This window comes from Pongo pygmaeus, chromosome 1 (genome assembly GCF_028885625.2).
Source record: "Pongo pygmaeus isolate AG05252 chromosome 1, NHGRI_mPonPyg2-v2.0_pri, whole genome shotgun sequence".
NCBI classification, from domain to species: Eukaryota; Metazoa; Chordata; class Mammalia; order Primates; family Hominidae; genus Pongo; species Pongo pygmaeus.
Window position 1 is genome coordinate 81,362,271 of NC_072373.2, and position 22,823 is coordinate 81,385,093.

Consider the following 22,823-nt stretch of genomic DNA (forward strand, 5'->3'; position numbering starts at 1 on the left):
TACTAGGAATTGGGATAGAACAGACCACCCTGGTAGATCAGCCCCCAAAGCTACCTTTCCACCATATCATGAGCCTAGTCCATTCCACTCATATAGCTTGCTGAAATATGCCAGGCATTCACAAAGTGATTAGTATACTCCTGATGAGATGTGAGCAACGGTAGAATAAAGAAGGCTACATCAGCCATATGCAGAAAACTGAAACTGGACCCCTTCCTTACACCTTATACAAAAATTAACTCAAGATGGATTAAAGACTTAAATGTAAAACCCAAAACCATAAAAACCCCAGAAGAAAACCTAGACAATACCATTCAGGACACAGACACGGGCAAAGACTTCATAACAAAAAATGCCAAAAGCAATTGCAAGAAAAGCTAAAATTGACAAATGGGATATAATTGAACTAAAGAGCGTCTGCATACCGAAAGAAACTATCATCAGAGTGAACGGGCAACCTACTGAATGGGAGAAAATTTTTGCAAACTACCCACCTGACAAAGGTCTAACATCCAGAATCTACAAGGACATTAAACAAATTTACAAGAAAGAAGAAACAATCCCATCAAAAAGTGGGCAAAGTATATGACCAGACACTTCTCAAAAGAAGACATTTATGTGGCAAACAAACATATGAAAAAAAGCTCAACCTCACTGATCATTAGAGAAATGCAAATCAAAACCACAATAAGATACCATCTCATGCCAGTCAAAATGGTGTTTATTAAAAAGCCAAGAACCAACAGATGCTGGCGAGGCTGTGGAGAAATAGAAATGCTTTTACACTGTTGGTGGGAATGTAAATTAGTTCAACCATTCTAGAAGACAATGTGGTGATTCCTCAAGGATCTAGAACTAGAAATACCATTTGACCCAACAATCCCATTACTGGGTATATACCCAAAGGAATATAAATTATTCTACTGTAAAGATACATGCACAGGCATGTTTATTGCAGCACTATTTGCAATAACAAAGACATGGAACCAACCCAAATGCCCATCCATGATAGACTGGATAAAGCAAATGTGGTACATATACACCATGGAATACTATGCAGCCATAAAAAGGAATGAGATCATGTCCTTTGCAGGGACATGGATGAAGCTAGAAGCCATCATCCTCAGCAAACTAACACAGGAACAGAAAACCAAACAGTGAATGTTCTCACTCATAAGTGGAAGTTGAACAATAAGAACACATGGACACAGGGAGGGGAACATCACACACTGGGACCAGTCAGGGAGTGGAGTGTGAGGAGAGGGAGAGCATTAGGACAAATAGCTAATGCATGCGGGGCTTGAAACCTAGATGACAGGTTGATAGGTGCAGCAAACCACAATGGCACACATATACCTATATAATAAACCTGTACATTCTGCACTTGTATCCTGGAACTTAAAGTAAAATAAAATAAAATTTTAAAACCTAGATACATGTATAATAAACTACACAGTTGCAAATACCAAAAAAAAAAAAAAAAGGCTAGGTCATCAAAGAGCCATAGGTCTCAATTTACACCTTAACCTGCTTTATTGAGCCCTTATAGCTGAGTTTTCTAGTCTGCCAGAACTTCTTACAAGTCCTGGGAACAGGGAATTCAAGCTAATTTACATGGTTGACTGAATACTGAGCCCAACTCTCAATTCTTCTTGCAACACAATAGCAAAGTGATTGATACAGAACAGTAGTAGAGTATGAGATGTTTAATGAATGAATGAATAAATAAATAAATAAATAAATGCATATTTGAATTATATATATTAGGTGAATAAATGAATAACAAGTAATAAATAATAAATTTAAAAGGACATGATTTCTGACGACAGACAAGTAATATATTTAATATCTAATTTTGTTAGATCCGCAAGTTCATTTTCAGCAACGGAAAAGAATAAATGAAATCCAGTTGTTGATAATGTTACAATTAGTGTGTCAACAAGGCCTCTCTTACCAGTCAGCAAACGGTACTTATTTTATGCATTATATTTTCTGGAAACTTATCTTCCCATGAAATACAAGGTTGCATTCCAGCAGCTGTCTGGCCATGCACATAGACAACTGCCTGCTCTGGCTCTGCCCACTCATAAAAGGAGATAGACCAATGGCTGGGATGGTGGGAAATGCAAAGAAAGAGAGGTAGCTGAAGAACTATTTTGAAAGGGTTTGTGAAAGAGCTCATTCTATAAGGTGGAAATCCACTGGATTTCATCAAAGGGCCATGGATCACCATACCCATCTGAGCTTTGCATGCTGTGTAGGGGCATAACAAATGATCATCCTTGTGCTCCATTTCCAGGGCTCTGCTGTTAAGCAGAAGAAATGTTTATTTGAAATTCATCAATACATTGTGCTTCTCTTTGTCTTCTTTGTATTTTAAATTCCAGTAAAATGAATTATAATATCTTTTATTTTAAATGACACAAATAATACAATCTTGAATTTGTAAAATTCTAGATGTAAAATTCTAGATCCTGGATAAGTAGCAAGAACAGCGGAAATGCCCTGACTGTGTAGAGCTTATGGTCTTGTGGGTGGTAGAAAGATTCCTGGATAAGTAGCAAGAACAGTGGAAATCCACTGTGACCAGGTAGAAAATAGTGTTCTCATCGTCACAGCAAAAAGCAGCAAGACTGAAGACCCCATAGGAATTGGGCCCAGGAATGGGAGAAAATCATACTGGAGATGGAAAAAAGGAAGAAATGATTGTACTATTCTAAGCCAATGTTTAGTTTGAAAGGTGCTGTGAAGACCAGCAGCAGCACAGGTAGAATGAAAGAGCAAAAATTATTTCTGATCTGTGGACTGGAGTGGAGCAGTTATATATTTGAAGAATTAGGACTAAGCAGCTAGGACAGGAAAGGGATCTTTAGAGGGAGTTCGAGGCATTCAGTTGGCCTGTTGCAACGCTGTAAGGACTGCCTCCATAGCCAGGATTCTTGGTGGCCACCGGGAATAGAATTCTGAGCAAAACATGCCCTGGCTGTGTAGAGCTTATGGTCTTGTGGGTGGTAGAAAGATTCCTGGATAAGTAGCAAGAACCCGGGTTGTGGTCCCAGCTTTCCTACTGGGCTGCCCTGGGCACATTCACCATGCCCATCTGGGCTTTGCATGCTGCATAGGGGCAGAACGAATGATCATCCTTGTACTCAATTTCCAGGGCTCTACTCTTAGGCAGAAGAAATGTTTATTTGAAATTCATCAATACGTTGTGCTTCTCTTTGCCTTCTTTTTATTTTAAATTCCAGTAAAAATGAATTATAATATCTTTTATTTTAAATGGCATGAATAATACAATCTCGAATTTGTAAAATTCTAGATGTAAAATTCTAGATCCACCCATTTATGCAGGCTTCCATCTAACAATATATATTGAAAGAGGTATGACAGGGGCTGTGTTCCCGAAATTTTGTTCAGTTAGAAAATTCTGAGTCACTTAAATTTTAATGGAGGGGCTATATTATTTCTACAAATATAATAAAGGCTATTATTTGCATAAAATGGAATAAATTGTTAGGAATCTAGGTCAGAGAAAGAGTGTGCAACTGTGGCAGTGGGGTCTTGGGAAGGGGTCTGTGTATGTGTCACTGTTCTTAGGTTCCTGGGGTTGTCTTCTCTTCAGGTACCAGACGTGCTCCAACAATGGGCTGGTGGCAGGATTCCAGAGCCGCTACTTCGAGTCAGTGCTGGATCGGGAGTGGCAGTTTTACTGTTGTCGCTACAGCAAGAGGTGCCCATATTCCTGCTGGTGAGTCTGGCAGCCGACCAAACCCTCATGACTCCTGGGGTGGGAGAGGCACCTAGGAAGTGCTCTGGCCCCTGTTTCTAGCTTCAGGTAAGCTTGAGGGTCACACACAAGCCTGGAAGGCAGCGCTGGCATATAGACAAGAATGAATGAATGACTTAGGAGGATGTTCCTGCCAAGAGGGATCTTTCGGGTTATCCAACCCCCCACATCCTTCTTTTGGCAGAAAAGGAAACAGAACCATAGAGCCGGCAGTGACTGGCCCAAAGTCACCCACCTACTCTGTGGGAATGCCAAGTCTTAAGCTTAGGCCTACTGACGCCCATTCCAGTGCTGTTCTCCTTCTCCCCAACTTCTGGTAACTTCTCATCACATCCAAGGCTGCAGGGCGTATTTGGGAACCTGGTTTCCTGCAGTCTCTCTCTGGGAGAAACCAATCCGCTCATGGGTCAGAGTCTAGTACATAGTTATAGACAGAAAAAATAAAAAATTAAAAAATTAAAAAATTAAAAAAAAAGATTGTGCTGTTTTCTGGATCCATTTGGAATTCCAGCCTCTGATATTTTCTTTCTTTCCCTATCCCTGGGCTGACGCCAAATATCTCCTGGCCTAGCCTTCCAATTGACTAGGAGAATGTGTATATTGTCATTTGCCCTGATGACTTACACTGGGTGTTGATAACACAACTGGCCCAGGTTTTTTTATCTGAAAACAAGCCAGGCATTTCTGCCTTGGGCAAGGGGATCCAGAAGTGTCAACATGTGAAGCTTGGCTCCCTCAAGTGATTGATCTCTCTACAGTTTGATGCTTGCAAGGACAGCTTCGCAGGTCATGCCTATTCTCTGCAATCAGACAGCTTACTCTACAGACGCCCAGTGGCACACAGTATCTCTAGGGATACAAAGACCCAAAAGCTTAACTTTTTTCTTTTTAAAGTAAGGACCAATAGTAAATTCAGAGCTCAAAGTCACCTGTCACTGTATGATGGAGCAGAAACCTCCTCTAGTTCTTCAAAACTGCTTCCATAAAGCAGTTTTTACTCCTCCACAGCGGGTGAGCAGGCCTGGCAAAGGATTATGATGCAACTGGGATAGGTCCTGAACCAAAGACCTAAAGATCTCTTGCAGTGGAGGAGGTAGAAGGAGCACTAGTTTGGGCAAAAAGAAACTTCAGTTTCAGTCTCTGTGCTGGCCTTTCCTCACTTTCCTCCCTTCTTTCCCCTTTCCCCTTCTCCCCTCCCTCTCATAACTCTGCAGGCTCAAGCATGTCACCTAAAATGATGACCACCTTTTTTGAGTCTCCAAGATCTTTAAGACTCTGATGAAAACTATAGACCTTGTCTTCAGGGGGGGAAATGCACTTAGCATGTTAATACAAAAGTTTGCAGAGAATTTCGGGAGTCCTTAAACTCCCTGAAGGCCATTCATGAACACACTGCCGAGAACCCCTGGCTCATAAGTTGAAATTTCAAGGACTAGAAGATCTTTCAGGTTGTGTTGAACCCTAAAAATGTCTTAACTCCAAAGGCACTTTTGCAAAAGATGATCCAGATGCCAGAATTGTTTTGAGACGATGAAGGAGGTTCCAAAGATGAGTGCGCCCCATTGAAAGGGGAGAGTAGGTAGGAGCTTGGCTCCACAAATCTCTCATTCCTGGTCTATTAACAGAATGGCACTTCCCACAAGGAAACCAGCCTCCCTTTGCTGCAAGGCATTAAAAGCCAGTTAAAATGTATGTAAATTACCTGAAAGAGCAAGGAAAACCTAATACGCAGTCAGTGAATTTATTTACTACATTAGTATAACTTTCCCTGAATCAGACTCCAAAGGAACACATCAGGGCTGGGGTATGCTGGGTGGCCAAGAGAAGTGGGTTCAGGAGCAGGGGAAAGAGTGAGGAGGTGAGGAGGCAGCCCTGCACGGGCTGCAGTGGGGAGGAAGAGGAACATGGACAGCCTAGGGGCAGCTGGAGGCCTGGATTTGGGTGGCTCTGTTTCTCTGCCCTTCGTAGATGCCTCTGTCACAACACTTTCTGCATTTTACTACCTGTGTACAGTTGCTCCTCTCTACCTGGACTGCCAGTGTCTGGAGGATATGGGGCCACTCACTGATCTTTGTATTTTCAATGCCCAGTATAGTGCTTGGAACATAGTGTCTTCTTAGCAACTGTTGAACAAATATCCACATTAATAATTGTGGAGGGTGTATATAATGTGAAGTGGCTCAGAAAATATAATTCTCTTACATATAATTTTTTGTACTCTCCCCCATCCCTCCACTTCTGCCCAGAATATAAGCTCTACACAAGCAGAGATCTTTGTGCTGACATATTCCAAGCCCTATAAATAATGCCAGGCACACAGCATTTGTTTGGTTGAAAGAATGACTTCAGCCTACTTTTTGTTATGAGCAGTAAATAAGATAATATATTTCTGGCCTTGCCACTGTCTATGATCACACAGAGCTGACCTGTCTTGAAGCAGAGTCCCCTTCACCCTCCCAGATGCAGGAGAGACCCAGCCTCCTCACCAACTAACAGGACATTCAAAGGCAAACTCTGCCCAGGAACAACCTGGCAGGTGTCAGGTCATTGCAGGAAGCAGAACTTGAGAGCGGGGTTGGTTATGCAGAGGAACAAGACATGTGACCAGTTGGACAGTCTGTTGTTAGATGTACTAACTCATTCTTCCCCAGGCAGAGAGGAGTAAGCTGAGGCAGCAACATTTCTCATCACAGCAAGGCCCGAGGTCTCTGCAGAGATAAGTGGGAGAGCCTGCTGTGTCTGTGGCCATGCCATCATGGCTGGCTGGCCCCTGCCCAAACAGAACAACAACAGGTAGTGGGCTTGGACCTCAAGGCTTTGGGTGACCAGGCAGGCGAGGAACTAAGGCTCACTGGTTTTAGAAAAGTTGTCAAGGCCGGGCGTGGTGGCTCACACTTGTAATCTCAGCACTTTGGGAAGCCGAGGTGGGCAGATCACAAGGTCAGGAGATCGAGACCATCCTGGCTAACACGATGAAACCCCGTTCTCTACTAAAAATACAAAAAAAAAAAAAAAAAAAATTACCCGGGCGTGGTGGCAGGCACCTGTAGTCCCAGCTACTCAGGAGGCTGAGGCAGGAGAATGGCATGAACCCAGGAGGCGGAGCTCGCAGTGAGCCGAGATCACGCCACTGCACTCCAGCCTGGGCAACAGAGCAAGACTCTGACTCAAAAAAAAGAAAAAAAAAAAAAAAAAAGAAAAGTTGTCAAACAGCAGAAATAGGGGGTGGATGAAGGTAAGTGTGAGAGAAAGGGGTAAACATCTAAATGTTCCTGGAATTCCCATATTTTATGGATCTGTGGGATCTGTGTTAACACTCTGAGCATTGCTTCTTGAAGCTTATCCTGTCTGTTTATTTGAATGCTGAGACCTGAAAAAGACAAGTCTTTGTGTTTCCAGTTCCACCGTTGTTTTAATGATGCCCCAGATTTCCAGTGGTCACCTGGAGACTGGTTCCAGGATACTTCTGCTTCCCCAAGAATGCTAGGTATCGTTCCTCTCACATACTTTAGAAATGACTTCTCAAGCTCCCTTAGATGCAATTCACCAGCTAAGATGCTAAAAATGTGATGATCATATAGACATATATGTAGGAACAAAGTCTCAACGTTAAAGATTGATAGATAAAGATGAGCAATTTTGAGTTGCCAGAGATATTCACGTCTCTGCTGACAAAGTTTACCCAAAGCCTTGATCTGCAATGACTTTGCCACTCCCCACCCACCCCAACCCCCACACCCTTCACCCTTCCCTACCCCATCCTACCATCCAGACATGTTGCCGTTGGTCTGTAGAGCCAAAAGGTGGGGGAAAGTACAGAGAATTAATCCAAAAGGCATGACAAGTCAACTTTGAAACAAGTCCCACTAAGGTGTGGTTCCACCTGGCTGGTTCTATTTGTGATGGCATGGTGTTAGAGCTGAGAGCTATCACAGTCACCAAATAAAATGGTATTTTTTCAAAGAAAACATTGGAGAAGCAGCAGAACAAGATTCAAGTATGCACCATGGTACACAGTGTATGACTCACTATCCCACTGGTGTGTCTAGACATTTTAGTGGCATCTTTAAATTGCCTGAGTCATGATGTTATATTATATGTCTTTCTAAATGCCTCCAGGGCATAAATTAGGTCTTATTTTTTCAACATCTCCAGGATATTACCCAGCACAAAATAGACTCTTAATAAATGTGTCAAATGAATGACTGAATGTTGCAAGCCCCTAGGAACAGTAACAATGGTGAAACCCGACATTGATGTGATGATGTTTTATAGTTGACAAAGACTTCTTTCATGTACATTATTTTATTTGATCCTTTTAACAGCCTTACAGAGTGAAGTGAGAACTCTTTTTCCTGCACCTTCCCACAGTGAAATGCTAACCCTCTTATCTGAAACCTTCCCTTACATGACTTTAATTAGCTTGAATTACCTCCCGGGGAACTGGACCCATGTGGGTGGAAACGACATTTTTCCCCTTCCCTCTTTGAAAGGCATTCTTCAGCACGCAGCCTGACACTGTATGAACTAGCTAAGTGAGTATCTAGCGCCTGTGTTTGTGAGCACTTAGGGATTCAGAAATATCATCACTCTGGGCTGGAAAAAACAAATCATCCAACCAACTCCCAAATGAGTGTGGGATTTATTTGTTTGGTAGGAACCAAGGTGCTGCTCTCATTTCAGCTTGTGCAGTTTCTCGTTGGATATTACAGCCTCACTGGACTCTGGCAAGAAAGCAAATTCCTGATAGATGTGGACATGCCATTAGGAAATGGTCTCCACTGGATTGGATGAATATGTGAATTTTATAGATATTTATTTAGATATGAAAATTCTAATTCTTAGTCTAGTGGTCTGCAAACCACAAACACATGTCGCTGAAGTTGCCACAACCCTTTAGATATTGTTTGTCACAACCTCTCTTCTCCAAACAGCTCAGCAGCTGCAGGCTGCACACCAGACTGTCTACTGTCCAGGCGGAGACTCTGTGTCCCAGGATCTGATGGTTGTGAATTATTTTCTTTTCTAAATGGCTCTTCTCCAGACCCATGGCCTTTCATTAGGTTCATTGGATAATATCTTTTGACCATAAAATAATGCATCCATTTAGATGACCTTTACTTTTCTCTTCAACCCTGATATTCTGTCTCTCAGACTTTGCATTCTCCACTGCCTACTTCCCCGCTCTCTGTGTGCAGGTCATAAGCCAGAGAGTGCTTTTTTTAAATTCCTGTATAGCTCTAGTTAACAACATCAGTTGATTAGAACATTCTTATCTCTCCCACCCCAAAGCACTCAGTCAAAGCTAATCTTTAATTCCTAGCCTCTTTGTTCAGATGTTAATACAAGATAGGGAGTGTTTGCATGTTCACTCCTGTAATGCTGTTTTAGGGACAGGAACAATCTCACAGGCCACTGCATTGCTGTGCCTGTCATATGCCACCTGTGCCCAGACAGCCTCCTGCAATTCAGCTCCCAGAGGCCTGGTAAGAAGAGCAGCTTCCATTAGGTATATCTCCTAATGTTAGTTAACAGGTGCAGAACACCAACATGTCACATGTATACATAAGTAACAAACCTGCACATTGTGCACATGTACCCTAGAACTTAAAGTAAAATAAAAAAATAAAAAAGAGCAGCTTCCATACTGGTCCTCTGTGCAAGCTGGAAGCTATTACTATAGAGATGGAAATACTTAAGTTTTGAGGAAATTGGACTAGATGTCACAATTTAAAGGAACTTATATTGGGTTTAGATGCTCTGTGCCCTACTAAAACCATTGCCTTCCATTGCATGATGTACATAGCACTCATTGTGCAGACAGTAGCGTCTCTGAACTTGAGCAAAATCGATCATCCCTTTCATCTGCTGGAATGGTTCCCACTGACGTGCAGAACCAGGGTGACCACCACATAATGTGGCTAGTAAAAATCAACACGAGCCAAAGTGAATGTGCTTACTGACTAGCCCTGGGCTTGGACAGTGAGTTAGAAACTCAGTTCCAAGAGAGCAATTTGGAAAGTGTTCAGGGACTTTCCTCTACTCATTTAAGCTACAGATATCCCTGGAACTGTTATTCCCTCGTGTTGTGATACATGTCTGAAATGTTTGAAATATAAAGTCCCAAAAGGCCATAAAAGGACAGACATGGACATTTGTTTTTATTTCTCACACCCCAGAGCCCCAGGGTTCAGATTTTCTGTGCAGAGAAGGGCACTTGGGTGACTACCAGAGGTCCCACTTGGCCAATCCCCAGCTCCTGTGGGAAGAAGCCGGGAGATTGTTCTCTGTGGCTGTTTTCCTTTACACATAACTCCATTTGGGGTTTATTTTTTCTGTCTTTACAAAACTAATTCAAAGAGGGTCTGATGTAGCTCCTAATAAAGACAAACTAAACTATTCTGAAATATGTTCATTCCTTATAGCTTACCTGGAAAAGCATTATGCAAGAGGATTGATCATGAACAGACTGGCTTTATTTAACAAACTTCTCAATGATTTGACTGTCAGACAGGGACATCTTTTTAGCTGAATATATAAAACGTAAGCCAACCTCAACACATCAAATCCACAAATGTTGAGTTTCTCCTCCAAACCCACCTCTGAACCAGATCATAAAAGCATATTTGATTCCACGCACCAGTGATCTCTCAAAGAGCTCACTATATTGGCCATCATGATGTTATACAGTATTCTATTATCTTGCTAAATATATAGTGCTGATGTATTAGTCCATTTTCATGCTGCTGATAAAGACATACCTGAGACTGGGCAATTTACAAAAGAAAGAGGCTTAATGGAGAACTCACAGTTCCACATGGCTGAGGAAGCCTCACAATCATGGTGGAAGGCAAGGAGGAGCAAGCCACATCTTAAGTGGATGGCAACAGGCAGAAAGAGAGCTTGTGCAGGGAAACTCTCATTTTTAAAACCATCAGCTCTCATGTGACTTATTCACTAGTATGAGAACAACACAGGAAAGACCTGCCCCAAGATTCAATTACCTCCCACTGGGTCCCTCTCACAACATCTGAGAATTCAAAATGAGATTTGGGTGAGACACAGCCAAACTGTATCAGCTGACATGTCACAGGACATTAGAATGGGATATTTAAAGTAAGGTGCTAATTGAGTGGTGGAGAAATAGAAGAAAAACAGAATTCAGTATTGAATGACCAACAGAAGCTTCTCTAAAATGTTGTTTGAGCATGAGATGAGCTATAAAAGATCATTTGGAAGACATTCTAATTTTATTCTGATTTTTTAAAAAGCTGAAGTATAGCTTCCTCAGGTACCCATTCTGATCTATTCATACGTAAATGCTGGGTTTTTTTTTTTTTTCCAGTTTTTATGGTAGGGAGTCTGTGGTGTGTGCTTTTCTGGTGTCCCCACAAAGTGGGCCAAGGTTGGGGATATGATGGTTCCTGACCATGAGATGAAGCTGCATCTGTTCATGTGCACATCAATAGGAGGGAAAGTCCTAAAAGAGGAGCTTCCAGGTGACACCGAGTAATCCAGTTGTCCTGATTCCCCCAAGTGAAACAGCTGTAACAAACACATCTCAGTGCTATGAAGTTTGACTTTCATAGAAGAAAAGCGTCTAGCTCTGAATAAGGTCTGGTAGAGGTGGGTTTTCACAAAACCTTATTCTGAGTCACTTTATGTCAAGGAATAGATTGAAAATCTTTACTTTAACTATTAAAAACTTAATCAGTTCTCAACCAAACCTCTGACAATGAATAAAATTGGCCACTGTATATAACTAGATTATATCTCTATTTCCCTTTCTAAAATGGATGTGAGAGCATATATCTGGACTCAGCTCTGCAATATGTCTGTTCTCGTGGCAAAGGAGCCGAGACATCTATCAGCAGCAGCTCAGTCTATGATATTGTATCATAGCAAATGTTCATTGAGTCCAGTTGGATCTGTTGATAATTTTAGAGCTTCAAGAATCTTAGATGAGAAAAATCTTATATCAATCTTAAAATTTTCTTCAGTTCGAACTGATTTCCCTCAGCTCATAACTAAGATATTATTTAATTTTTTCCCATCAGCTTCAGCTGACACAAGAGTTGTACAAGTGACTTTATGTTATCAAGTTTTTACTTAGCTTTGGAACAACTCTCTGTCTTTCATCTTGACAGCAGAAAAAGTGTTGTGAAGTGAGAAACTGTACCACAAGAGTCATTCATCTGAAAGTGCGCATGCACACACACACACACACCAGTAGTTTTGTTTTTGTTGTTGTTGTTGTTGTTGTTTGAGACGGAGTCTCGCTCTGTCGCTCTGTTGCCCAGGCTGGAGTGCAGTGGCGCAATCTCAGCTCACTGCAAGCTCCGCCTCCCGGATTCACGCCATTCTCCTGCACACCAGTAGTTTTCATTAAAAATTAAGTAATAGCTAAAATTGAACAAATCTATTCAAACTCTTTACTTTAGGGGAAAGGAGAAAATAAGGCTTCCCATAGTAATGTTTGAAAAGTAGACTCATTTCAATAAAGGCATCTTCCTGACCAACGCTCTTCTTCATCTTGCCAAGCTGAAGGTTTGTTTGATTGTTTTAATTGGTCTAGGAATTTATGGCAATGCTCAGTATGAACTGTGTTTTTCCAAAAAACTGCTTAAAGTGACCTAGTAATTCACAAGGAAGCTGCAACCAACTGAACTCTTCCCCGACCCTCACTTGCAAAGCCCAGTGTCACAGCTTAGGAAACCCTGATCATTCTGCTTCCTTGTAGCCTCTTTTAATTTCCTGAAAAATCTCTATGCCCTGTCTCAGTGTCTAGTTCTGAACATTCAAATTCTTTTTTCTCTCTAAGGAGCTATTACTGGGGCTTTCACTTATTAGGACACTTTGTGCGTGTGTGTGTGTGTGCACATGCGCATGCAGTGTCATCAAGCGCTAAATGCAGCCACATATATCTGGTTTGAAAATACAGAATACAGCATCCGGCCACATTGACACAATAGTTCTTCCAATGGATGGTGTTTGGGAGGTTCACTTTCTACCAGTGATTTGGGTCATTTCTCCCTTGGTATTTTTATTTCATAAAGTAGGAGAGATTTCCATCGATATCCAACCTCCTTCCTTGTCCTCCTTTACCCAGGTTTCTCTAGGACAGTCTAAACTCAATCCTATGGTGTTATAACAAAAACAAGACAAAATAACAACAACCAAAAGTCAAACAAAACAAAACCTGTCTGGGACCAAGGAGAAAATGTACCAATGGTCATGCACCTCACCTTCTCTAGGACATTCTAGAAATTCACTGGACATCAGTACCTCACGAAGAGGCTTCTCAGACAAACTGTCCAGTTAGACAGGGGGCTTATGTCTGGTCACTACCAAAAATGAAGCAATAGAGAATCCTAATTAAAGAAAGCATTAAATAACATTTTCCTTCTTTGAAGCTTAAAACTTCTTGATGTTTTTAAAGGTAAGCTTTTCTTTCCCACTTTATTCCGTGGTATTTATCCAAGTATCTGAAGACAGATCAGAGTGGTCAATAAAAACTTAAAAAATAAAAAATCTAGCCTCATAATTTCCAAATACTTTTGGCAATTGGATTTAGCTTAATGCACTGTTGCTCTATGTAGATTCTGCCTTAGCAAAAAAATAAAAATAAAAATAAAAAAATAAAAATAAATTAACTTGGTAATTAATTTTTACACATTGTATCCAGAGATGCTTCAAAAGTTTTAGAAAATATTTTTTGTTCCCTGAAGTAAGGAAAACACACACACCCCCACCCCCATGCAACCTCTTATTCTAATTTGCATTATTCATGTTCTCAACAAACCTCTCTTTCCTTGGGTTAACTTTAATACAGTCCTTGTTAGAATTCTCATGGATCATAAATCAGTGGGATCCAAGTAAGGCCCTATTAGTTCTACTTATAAGACATTTACCATGCTGGGCGCAGTGGCTCATGCATGTAATCCCAGCACTTTGGGAGGCTGAGGTGGGTGGATCACTTAAGGTCAGGAGTTCCAGACCAGCCTGGCCAACGTGGTGAAACCCCGTCTCTATTAAAAATGCAAAAATTAGCTGGGTGTGGTGGCACACACCTGTAATCCCAGCTACTTGGGACACTGAGGCAGGAGAATCACTTGAACCCAGGAGGCGGAAGTTGCAGTGAGCCGAGATTGCGCCATTGTGCAACAGCCTGGGTGACAGAGTGAGACTTGGTCTCAAAAAAAAAAAAAAAAAAAAAGACATTTACCTGAAAGATAAAGTCCTGCTTCTGGATCTCTTTAGAAGCACAAAATGAGTTTCCGGATTCACAGGGCCTTATTTCCCTTCATGAACACATTAAGCAAAAACACAGGTACCTCACTTTGGGTTGGACTTGGCATCCTGATAGAGCATAATTATGTCTTAGGAAAAGTCAAATCAGAGAACAAGGGTTAGTGAATAATGGGTAAAACGAATGATTATGAACCAAGAGAATGGGCTAACCATTGATCTTGCTCCATCTGTGCACTGAGATCCTCCTAGAAGCCCTTACAGTTTATAAATCAATCTTTTCATGATTTCACGACAATCTTAGAGAAAGATCACCATCAGTCTGCAGAAGAGAAGATCTTTCTAGCATTAATAAACAGTGATCTGGTAAACCCAAATCAGATGAAATTATTGACACTCACAAACTAGTTGTTTTCCAGGCTGCCCTGGGGTGTGGATAAAGACTTTGGAGGAACTATTTCATGGTAAAAGGACTGTTTTCGTCCTGAAGTTTCCAGTGGCAAAGCCCTTATGAGAACTGGGGGATTCTAGACTTTTATTCCAGGATGGACTACCATGGACCTACTCATATGAAGGCTCAGGATTTACTCAATATTGGAAGAGAAGGAAAGGAAAGGAGGAAGAAGAAGAAGAAACAAAATAGTTCCTAGTGATTCAACACCTACCATGTACTAGTATAGCACACTCATCACTCATTTTTATTAGTTCCAATGACAAACCTATAAGGTAGACTTTATTCTTCTACAGATTAGAAAACAGATTAATTGACTTTCCTCAGGCCATATATTTATTCAGCTAGTTTTTATTATGTATGTGTTTTAGGTGCTGGATGAACAATGGTGGACAAGGCAAAAACTCTACCTTTGGGGAGCTTACATTTTAATTAAATAATTTTTGAACACTTTGTTGACTATAACTCACAATAAGAAACATTAAACTAAGTGGTTTTGTGGATGTCATTTAACTTCAGTCTGGATTTGCCAAGATGCTCAAACTCCATCTCTTCTTCATAGTGTGTCTTCTGTTTGCTCCCAGCAATAATAATGTGTTTCATTTTCCTCTAACCTTTGTTCTTCCTGCATAGGCTAACAACAGAATATCCAGGTCACTATGGTGAGGAAATGGACATGATTTCCTACAATTATGATTACTATATCCGAGGAGCAACAACCACTTTCTCTGCAGTGGAAAGGTGAGAAAGATAGCCCCTTCCCCATGGGCTAGGGTTAAAGGAGTTGGGACTAACTCCCTGCAAAGATTATACCTGCAGGAATTTATAAACACACACACACACACACACACACACACATATATATGTAGAATACAAGTGCAAATTTCTTACATGCACATATGTTTCTGCAGGGACTTTGACCCGAGGTTTTCCTTATCTTAGTTTCCTACCTGGTCAAGCATTAACTGCAGTTTTGGCTGGAAAATAGGAGGCAGTGGGAAGTGAGCTGTTCTCACGAGCTCACCTCATGAAGCTGCTCACCTTGGAGGTGAGGGTGGATTCCAGCCTGCTCAAGAGCAGAGAGTCTTAAACTCGGTATCCCTTGATGGTCTAAGCTTTTCCCCTCACTCAATTTCAAAGAGCACTTTTCCTCATGAAACACCAAGAGGAGAAGGCAAATATGCTTAGAGGAGTGCCCATTGTCAAAATGGACCCCCTTCAACCCCGTGCCTCTATATCATCCCCACTTTGGGTTTTAGGAAAGAAGAGAGAAGAGAAAGAAAAGGGATTGGAGATAAGAAACACACAGAACCTACTGTCTTAGTCTGGGCTGCTATACCACATTACCTTAGACTGGGTAACTTACGAACAATAGAAATTTATTTTCACAGTTCTGGAGGCTGGAAAGTCCAAGATCAAGGCGCCAGCAGGTTCAGTGTCTGGTGAGGGGTTGCTTGCTGCTTCAGAGATGTTGCTTTATTACTGTGTCCTCACACATGGTGGAAAGGGCAAGCCAGCTCCCTTCAACTTCTTTTATATGAGCACTAATCCCATTCATGAGAGCAGAGCCCTCATGGCTTAAACACCCCCCTAAAGGCTCCTCCTCCTAATACTATCACATTGAGTATTAGGTTATAAATATATATATAAATTTTAAGGGGACACCAACATTCATACCGTAGCATCTACCAACCATATTTAGAAATGAAAGGAGTTAACAATCCCTCAGTAAACCTACAAAAGTTAATGAAAGAAGAGAATTTAAATGGCCTAAAGATAAAAACAGCACTAACACTTTTTATATCACCTTTCTCTCACAATCAACTACTTAATCCTATCTCAAATACATCAAAACAGTAAGAAGAAAACAAGAATTGTACTCCCTATTAATATAGAGAAATGTGTGGGTAAATTCAGGTGTTAATGATTGGTTTGGCCTACTTTTAGTCAGCTGATAATCACTTTACACAGAAATGAATTCCTGAAAAGTTACCAATAAACATTTTGCAAACCAAATAACACTTACATTAACTCATTAGATAGTATGCTATGATGAATTTGAGTGTGACACATCTTTGGTGTGTGTCTGTGTTTTCAAACAGAATTACACCTTAAATAAAGTTAACTTATTTAATATGACCTAGAATTTCTTTTTTTTTTTTTTAAAAAAAAAAAAAAGACAAGTAGCTCTGGAAAGGCACAATATATGTTGCAGGCTGATCAGCAAAAACCTTTATGTATACCCATAGGCAAACCACTCAGTTTGCACACATTACTTATTTTTACTTTAGATACACTTTAAACTAGCTTAGTTACCAATTTTCTAGAAGCAGCAAATTAGAAAGGGAACTGAGTATATACTACTTAGGATGAAACTCATTCCACCAATGAGAATAAATAGCTGGATGACATGACAACAAATATGCTTAAGAAAAATAAAGAAAATGAAAGGCTCAAGAACTCAAAGAACATGGGTTGTCATTCAGCAGGGCCGTGCTCCCCAAAGTGCAAAACGAAATAACAGGAGTGCTCAATGCTCCAAATGATGACTTCAGCTCAACAAGAAAATTACTTCTACGCTCCCTGTTTAAGAAAGCAGGAATTAATACAGTAAAGGAAGAGTGCCATACAAGATTAGTATGAAATAAATATATTTGAGTAGTTAAAATGCTCAATTCGGTTTTCAGTAAATTCACTTTTCAGTAAATTTTTCGGTTATGTGGATTACCCAGAATCATGAAAAACTGAAATATTATGTCATGGCATTAATTTAAAATGAATATCCTCCCCCCAAAATAAAATAAATATACTCATGCAATTTTGCTACTGTCATCAAAAATAAGTAGCTTAATGATCCACAACTTGGGTTTCTTCTGCTCTGCTGAAAGATGCTAAGGCCCCCAGCTTGGAGAACTATTGTCAGGGCAGGACTCTTTGTGCAAGAGCTTTCCCTCCACACGCAAATCATAGTGGTTTCCTCTTAGGATGCAGTTTTTCCATCTATGCGCTATTGACATCTGGGGCCAGATATTTCTTTGTTTCAGGGTCTGTCCTTTGCATTCTAGATGTTTAGCCTACCCACTAGATGCCATTAGCACCCCACCCCAACCAAAAGAAGTTGCAGACATTGCCAAGTATTCCCTTGGGGAGCAAATTTGCCCCCACTGTCCTGGTGTGAAATCAGAGACTGAACCTGGTGGAATCATTTGGTCTTTATAGGACCAAGTCTAAGAAGTTTTGCTCAGCATCAATTAATAGCCTTTTAAAAGAGTAGTTTGAATGCCTGATCATAAGATCTTTTTTATCTGTGTTTGTTGGTACACAGAAAAATAAGACCTGGCTGCAGTAATTACAGACATTTGGTAAACCCACATGCCACCAATTTTCTAACTTCCTTCTAAAACAATCTATGACCTCTTTTGACAATTGCAGGAATCAAAATATCACCCAGGCCCTGGTATCACCCAGACCCTCAAGTTGATCACCCAGATTTGTGTTGAGGGACTGTATACCCAATTGTTCTAAACAAACGACCCGGAGCAACAGACTCAGAATTAGAAAGCCTGCCTTAGGCTGTTTGAGCAGAGTGAGCCCTGCTTCCTAAGACTAAGAGCAATCAGCCCCATTTTTCAGTTTAGAAGCCGGATGGAGGCCTTGTTAGTCACAGTGTTTAGGATAAATTGTTGAAAAGAGGGCTTGCAGATTGAAAAGGGAGATAGATAATTCTGAGTTTGTAAAGGACTCCACCAGGCTTTGGAATGATTTGCATAATTAAACAAGGAAAAACTCTTCATTTTTGCCCTTTATCAGGACCGTGCAAAGGGCATGGCAGCCATGTGTTCTTCTGGGCTTAAGATTACCTAGTTAGGCAGACAGTGTGGTTTAAGAGAAAGACCAAGATTTGAGTACAATAAACTGCGAATCTGAAATTGTCACCTATTATTTGTATTACCTTAAAGCAAATTAATTATTTCTCTGAGCCTGGTTTTTCACCTAAACAATGAATTGTTGTGAGGATTAAAAGAGAAAACACATAAAGCATCTGGTGCAATGCCAGATATATTAGAGGCTACAATTATCATTATCACTGTTCAACAGTATTAGACCACAGGAGTGTCATGCAATGTAGGCACTCAATACATTTCTCTTAAACGGATGAATAAAGAACATAAATTTGCCCTGAGCAAAGAACATTCCTTGAAATGTATCCACACCACATTTTTCAAAATTTAGTAATGCTATGTACACTCTTCCTATCCCCAACCACTTAAACACATAGGCAATTCATAATGATTCTTGTGATGCCAGAATGGCAGCCATTTTCTTTTTTACTTTAAGGGATTTTTTCATTCCTCTGTAGCAGTGTTTTCTGAAGGGAAACACATGTATAGCACAGAGCCCAGTGCATGGTGAGCACTCGGCATATGGTAAGTGCTCAGAAAGAGTCAGTGGGAAAATGGATGGACTTTTTAAAACAAGATTTTTTTCTTTTTTTTGAGACAGGGTTTCACTCTGTCACCCAGGCTGGAGTGCAGTGGCACCATCTCGGTTCACTGCAGCCTCAACCTCCCAGACTCCAGCAATCCTCCCGCCTCAGCCTCCCAAGTAGCTGGGACTACAGGCATCCACCACCACAAACAGCTAATTTTTTGTATTTTTTTGTGGAGTCAGGGTTTCCACATATTGGCCAGACTGGTCTCAAACTCCTAGCCTCAAGCAATCCACCTGCCTCAGCTTCCCAAAGTGCTAGGATTACAGGTGTGAGCCACCAAGCCCAGCCTAAAACAAGATTCTTTACAATGAAATGGAGATGATGTTAAATAAATGCTTTTATTCCAAGCTGTTAACCCACAGGTCCTTGAGGTACTTTCTGGAGGCAGCAGGGGTGAGCTGACCACCAGTGATGAACAGAGGCCTCCACACAGCCAGTGACCTAATTAGTCACCTTCAAGGGTGACCTGAACTCACAGATTTGTCGGTTCTTGGGAAACTGCATAAAGATGTCTTCTAAGAGCAAAGTGAGGTTAAGTGTCCCTTCAGTTCCCAGATCCTCCAAATGTTCTCTGCTGCTGTTTCCCCAGCAGCGATTCTTCCTGCCGTGTCCTTTCTCACTGACATTCATTTTCTGACTCTCCCTCCCACAGGGATCGCCAGTGGAAGTTCATAATGTGCCGGATGACTGAATACGACTGTGAATTTGCAAATGTTTAGATTTGCCACATACCAAATCTGGGTGAAAGGAAAGGGGCCAGGAGACCGGAGGGTGTCCACATATGTTAACATCAGTTGGATCTCCTATAGAAGTTTCTGCTGCTCTCTTTCCTTCTCCCTGAGCTGGTAACTGCAATGCCAACTTCCTGGGCCTTTCTGACTAGTATCACACTTATAATAAAATCCACAATTAAACCATGTTTCTCACTTTTCACACGTCCCATAGCAACTGCTTTATATGACTGATGATGGCTTCCTTGCACACTACATATACAGCGCGCATGCTTACAGCCGGGCTTCTGGAGCACCCGCTGCAGCCTGGCTACTGCTTTTTACTGCAGAATGAACTGCAAGTTCAGCATAGTGGAGGGGAAAGGCAGAACTGGAGGAGAGGTGCAGTGAAGGTTCTCTACAGCTAAGCCTGTTTGAATGATATGTAGGGTCCCCAGAAAAAGCAGACTTTCTGCCCTGAGGGACATCTTCCCACTCCCCTGCTCCACATGAGCCATGCATGCTTAGCAATCCAAGTACAGAGCTCTTTGCTCCAGGAGTGAGGAGACTGGGAGGTGAAATGGGGAAATGGAAGAGTTTGGAGGCAGAGCTGAAAACAGGGTTGGAAGGATTTCCTGAATTAGAAGACAAACGTTAGCATACCCAGTAAGGAAAATGAGTGCAGGGGCCAGGGGAACCCGTGAGGATCACTCTCAAATGAGATTAAAAACAAGGAAGCAGAGAATAGTCAGAGACTGGGACTCAGATTGGGAACTTGTGGGGATGAGAGTGACCAGGTTGAACTGGGAAGTGGAAAAAGGAGTTTGAGTCACTGGCACCTAGAGGCATGCCCACGATTCCTAGGAAGGCTGGCAGACACCCTGGAACCCTAGGGAGCTACTGGCAAACTCTCCTGGATAGGGCCTGATTTTTTTGGTGGGAAAGGCTGCCCTGGGGATCCACTTTCCTTCTGTGTGTGGCTCAGGAGTTCTTCTGCAGAGATGGCGCTATCTTTCCTCCTCCTGTGATGTCCTGCTGCCAACCATTTGTACTCTTTATTGCAAAAGAAATAAAAATATTAACGTTCAGTATACTGAAAATATTCAGGGTCAGTTTTTTTGCTCTCTACTCTTTCCCTTGCTGATTATTTATCCATTCATTCTGAAAATCCTGGTTAGCATTGTGGTTTGTGCCAAGCACCATGCAAGGCCCCAGGAATACAATGATGACAATGACAGAGTGTGGTGGGGGAATCAGATATTTAAGACATAAAGTGCTAAATGCTTTACTTAAGATTAAACAAAGGAAGGAATCACATTTGTTGGCCTTTGAGTTTAGCCTAATCTTTTCTCAGCATCCTTCAACCTTCCTCATCCCAAGATGTCACATGAGTTTTTAAACACAGGAAGTCCCTCTTTTCTTTATCCACAGCAGACTGCCTTTTTTTTTTTTTTTCTGATCCATGCTGCTCTTCCCTCATCCTCTCTCCCAGTGGACCCAGAAGAAGAGCCAGCCAGGCAAAACCACAGGGATCGCCTACCCTGCCATACACCCCATCTAGGTGGTAAAGATGGTGACTCTCAGCCAATGGTGATGGTATTTCCCACTGCAAGATCCCAGCATTGTGATGGGGAAGGCAGGGCTAAGAATATCTTCTCCTGCCTTAACTCCTAAAACACTTTTTCATATTAGAGCTTTGCTTTCTTTCCTCCATGTCACTGTTTCTGCCTGTCTGTCAGTTTTAATTTATAATAAGAAGCTTCGGTGTTATTTTTCACAAAGGGAGCCATTAATATTTTAGCAATTGCAGCCTGGTTCGGGATGGCAACCAGGAAATAGCCTTAGCTGGGTATGTGGAGCACAGCAGGAAAGGAGACAAGCAATGCTGATTGGCTGACTTGGCATCCAGGAAGAAAACAAAAGGCTGGTGAGAGGATGGGGAGCTGGGAGGGTGCAGGGAGCATGGCTAGGGGAGGAGAGGCTGCAGCTGGGAGAAGCCAGGAGACTACAAGAGAACATAAGTCAAGAAAAAAAAAAACTTTAAAGTAATTCAATAAATAGTGCCTGTGCCAAGGGGAATAAAAGGAGTTTTTACTAAGAAGAAAACTATTATTTGCATGTAGATAGGCCAAGGACAATGACAGAAAAGACACTGTCAACTTGGTTTGAATCTGAATAATTATACTTTATGTTATAGGTTATTCATTAAGAACTAAGTGTCAGAGTGAATACTAAATCCCAGATCTGGTAACTGCAAGTTTTGTTCTCTGTTTTTTCATTACTCCAATCTTTCTACTAACTTGCTCCACAGTCTTGGATAAGTCACCTCTCCTTTCTAGGCCTACTGTTTAAAATGAGGACATTTATCTAGGTAACCATTGTGGTTTCTCACAATTCTAAGAATCTCTGAACTCTATCACCTCCTGAATTGTTTATAAAGGGAATTTCTAAGGCATTTTCTTCCAGGAAAGGAGCCTGGAACTAAAGATGATAACCTAGGGCCTACTGCTGGCTCTGACAGAGGGTGGCTGTGTAAGATGAGAGAAATCCCCAAGCCCCCTTCCCCTCATCTGCCCAGTACAGTTAGGAATTCCTTTCCAAACAATTTTACAAGATGCTGGCCACATACAGTGAGATAATAAAAAGAGGAGATACATGATTCTTGCCTCACAAGGCCTTCAGCCTAATGGTGAGATGAGAAGATAGATGATGACAATAACTGCAAGAAAGTTTCCTGAGGAAGCTGAGTCTATGCTTGGCCCTGAAGGACAAGTAGGACTTCTGAGGTGAGTAGAAAAGACTGTAGGCTCTGGCGTCAGACTTCCTGGACACAAATCATGGTCCTGTCACTTCCCAGCTTTATGACCTTGGCCACGTCACCTACCTTTCCTGAGACTCTATTTCCTTACCTGTAGAAATATAGTACTTACAACACAGGATTACTATAAGAATTAAATGAGATCACATAGTGTCTTGCACACAATAAGTACCCAATAAATGTAGTCAGAGAAGGAAAACAGTGTGAGTATATATTGGAAATAAAATTCCTTAGGTAAGCTGGATTTTAGTAGACGTCAATAATAGGAAACATTTATCAAGCAAACTTAAGGCCCACTTACATTTGATCAGTAACTG

The 22,823-nt window shown here is 41.4% G+C and overlaps 1 protein-coding gene across 1 annotated transcript in view; it reads left to right on the forward strand.

Annotated features, from left to right (window-relative positions):
- The window catches only part of DPT (dermatopontin), a 32,110-nt gene extending 11,322 nt beyond the window's left edge, over positions 1 to 20,788 (forward strand). The window contains exons 2-4 of the mRNA XM_054456413.2: positions 3,623 to 3,748; positions 15,120 to 15,227; positions 19,631 to 20,788. Of these exons, the coding sequence (XP_054312388.1) occupies positions 3,623 to 3,748; positions 15,120 to 15,227; positions 19,631 to 19,697 (301 nt within the window). The 3' untranslated portion in view covers positions 19,698 to 20,788. The remainder of the gene's footprint in view (positions 1 to 3,622; positions 3,749 to 15,119; positions 15,228 to 19,630) is intronic.
- Positions 20,789 to 22,823: the final 2,035 nt, after the last annotated feature.